The sequence below is a fragment of the Eimeria mitis genome, genomic scaffold (assembly GCF_000499745.2).
Source record: "Eimeria mitis Houghton genomic scaffold, Emh_scaff236, whole genome shotgun sequence".
NCBI lineage: Eukaryota > Apicomplexa > Conoidasida > Eucoccidiorida > Eimeriidae > Eimeria > Eimeria mitis.
The window spans coordinates 340-1,830 of NW_013570696.1; the positions used below are offsets into that span (position 1 = coordinate 340).

General features: G+C 40.8%; 1 protein-coding gene across 1 annotated transcript in view; it reads right to left on the bottom strand.

Moving 5' to 3' along the window:
• Nucleotides 1–307: 307 nt before the first annotated feature.
• EMH_0004680 (uncharacterized protein) overlaps nucleotides 308–1,491 on the bottom strand; it is a gene marked incomplete at both ends in the record, with an annotated part of 2,987 nt that continues 1,803 nt past the window's right edge. The window contains 3 exons of the mRNA XM_013496892.1: nucleotides 308–395; nucleotides 683–804; nucleotides 1,427–1,465. Of these exons, the coding sequence (XP_013352346.1) occupies nucleotides 308–395; nucleotides 683–804; nucleotides 1,427–1,465 (249 nt within the window). The remainder of the gene's footprint in view (nucleotides 396–682; nucleotides 805–1,426; nucleotides 1,466–1,491) is intronic.

The window sequence follows — 1,491 nt, forward strand, 5'->3', positions numbered from 1 at the left end:
AGCAGCGGAGACAAAGAAACTCGTATGTTTTTTATTTTTATTTTTTATTATTTCTTCTCTTAATATATTTATTTTTTCTTTGTCTTTGTATGTTTGTCTGTGTCTTTCTCTCTCTATTGCTGCTGCATGCACTGCAGCATCAAATATATAAAAACTAAGCTTTCTTATGCCTTTATCTAGAGCCCGTAAAGGAGACAAATATTTTTTTGTTAATAAAAATATATTTGCTTTGTCTCCTCCTATCTCTCTTGAGTTTTTATTTTTTTCTTCTGGCGGCACAGAAAGATATATAAACTCTCCTTTTTTTCTACCCCCACTGCTGCTGCTGCTGCTGCTGCTGCTGCTGCTGCTTGTTGCTGCTGCTGCTGCTGCTTGTTCTGTTGCTTTTAGGGCTTCTGTACGCATAAGACGGAGAGAAGAGACAAAGAACGAAGACAGCAGCAGCTGAGCAGCAGCAGCAGCAGCAGCAGCAGAAATGTTATTTGTTGCTGCTGGAGGGACAGAAGGAAACCGAGAAGAAGCAGCTTGATACCCCCAATCTATCTGCTGCTGTTGCTGCTGCTGCTGCAGCAGCTGCTGCTGCGCATGCATCTCTATACTATCTACATATAAATATAATAAAAAACGAATCGGGGCTGGTATTGAGCTTATCTTTGTTTGTGTTAATAAATTTACAAATAACTCTAAAGGGGCCTCAATCACACTATCATCTATTTCTTCTTCCTCCTGCTGCTGCTGCTGCTGCTGCTGCTGCTGCTGCTGCTGCTGCTGCTGCTGCTGTTGCTGCTGCTGCTGTTGCTGCTGCTGCAGCAAGAGCAGCAGCAACAGCACTCAATGGGGGCCCCAAAAGAGTAAAAAACCACCGCCGATCGTCCAAAAGGAGAAGAGGAGAAGACACAGAAAAAAAAGAATTAAATAAAATAACCACCAACGAAGACACAGACAAAAATAAAGATACAGGTAAGCTGCCTATACACTCCAGCTCACACTGTACACAACACACAAACAAATAAAAAAAATAAAAAATAAATAAATAAATAAATTAATTAATTAATTAAGAAATAAATTAATTAATTAATAAATAAATAAACAACGAAAGTGAAGGGGGAAACGCAAAGACGCCAAACAAACCCAAACCCTAAACCCTAAACCCTAAACCCTAAACCCTAAACCAAGAATCCCCTAGGCGACCACTGTTATAAACCGTGGAAGAACAACAAACCCTAAACCCTAAACCCTAAACCCTAGAACAAGCAACGACGGTTGTAAACCTTGGAGAAAACAACAAACCCTAAACCCTAAACCCTAAACCCTAGACCCTAAACCCTAAACCCTAAACCCTAAACCCTAAACCCTAAACCCTAACCTCTAGTAGCTTTTTGATAAACCCTTCAATGTCTTGCATATAACAAGCGAGGCAACAAACCTCCCTCATAAGTTCAGGTAGCTGCTGGCGGTCCGCAGCCTACACACAAAACCCTAAACCCTAAA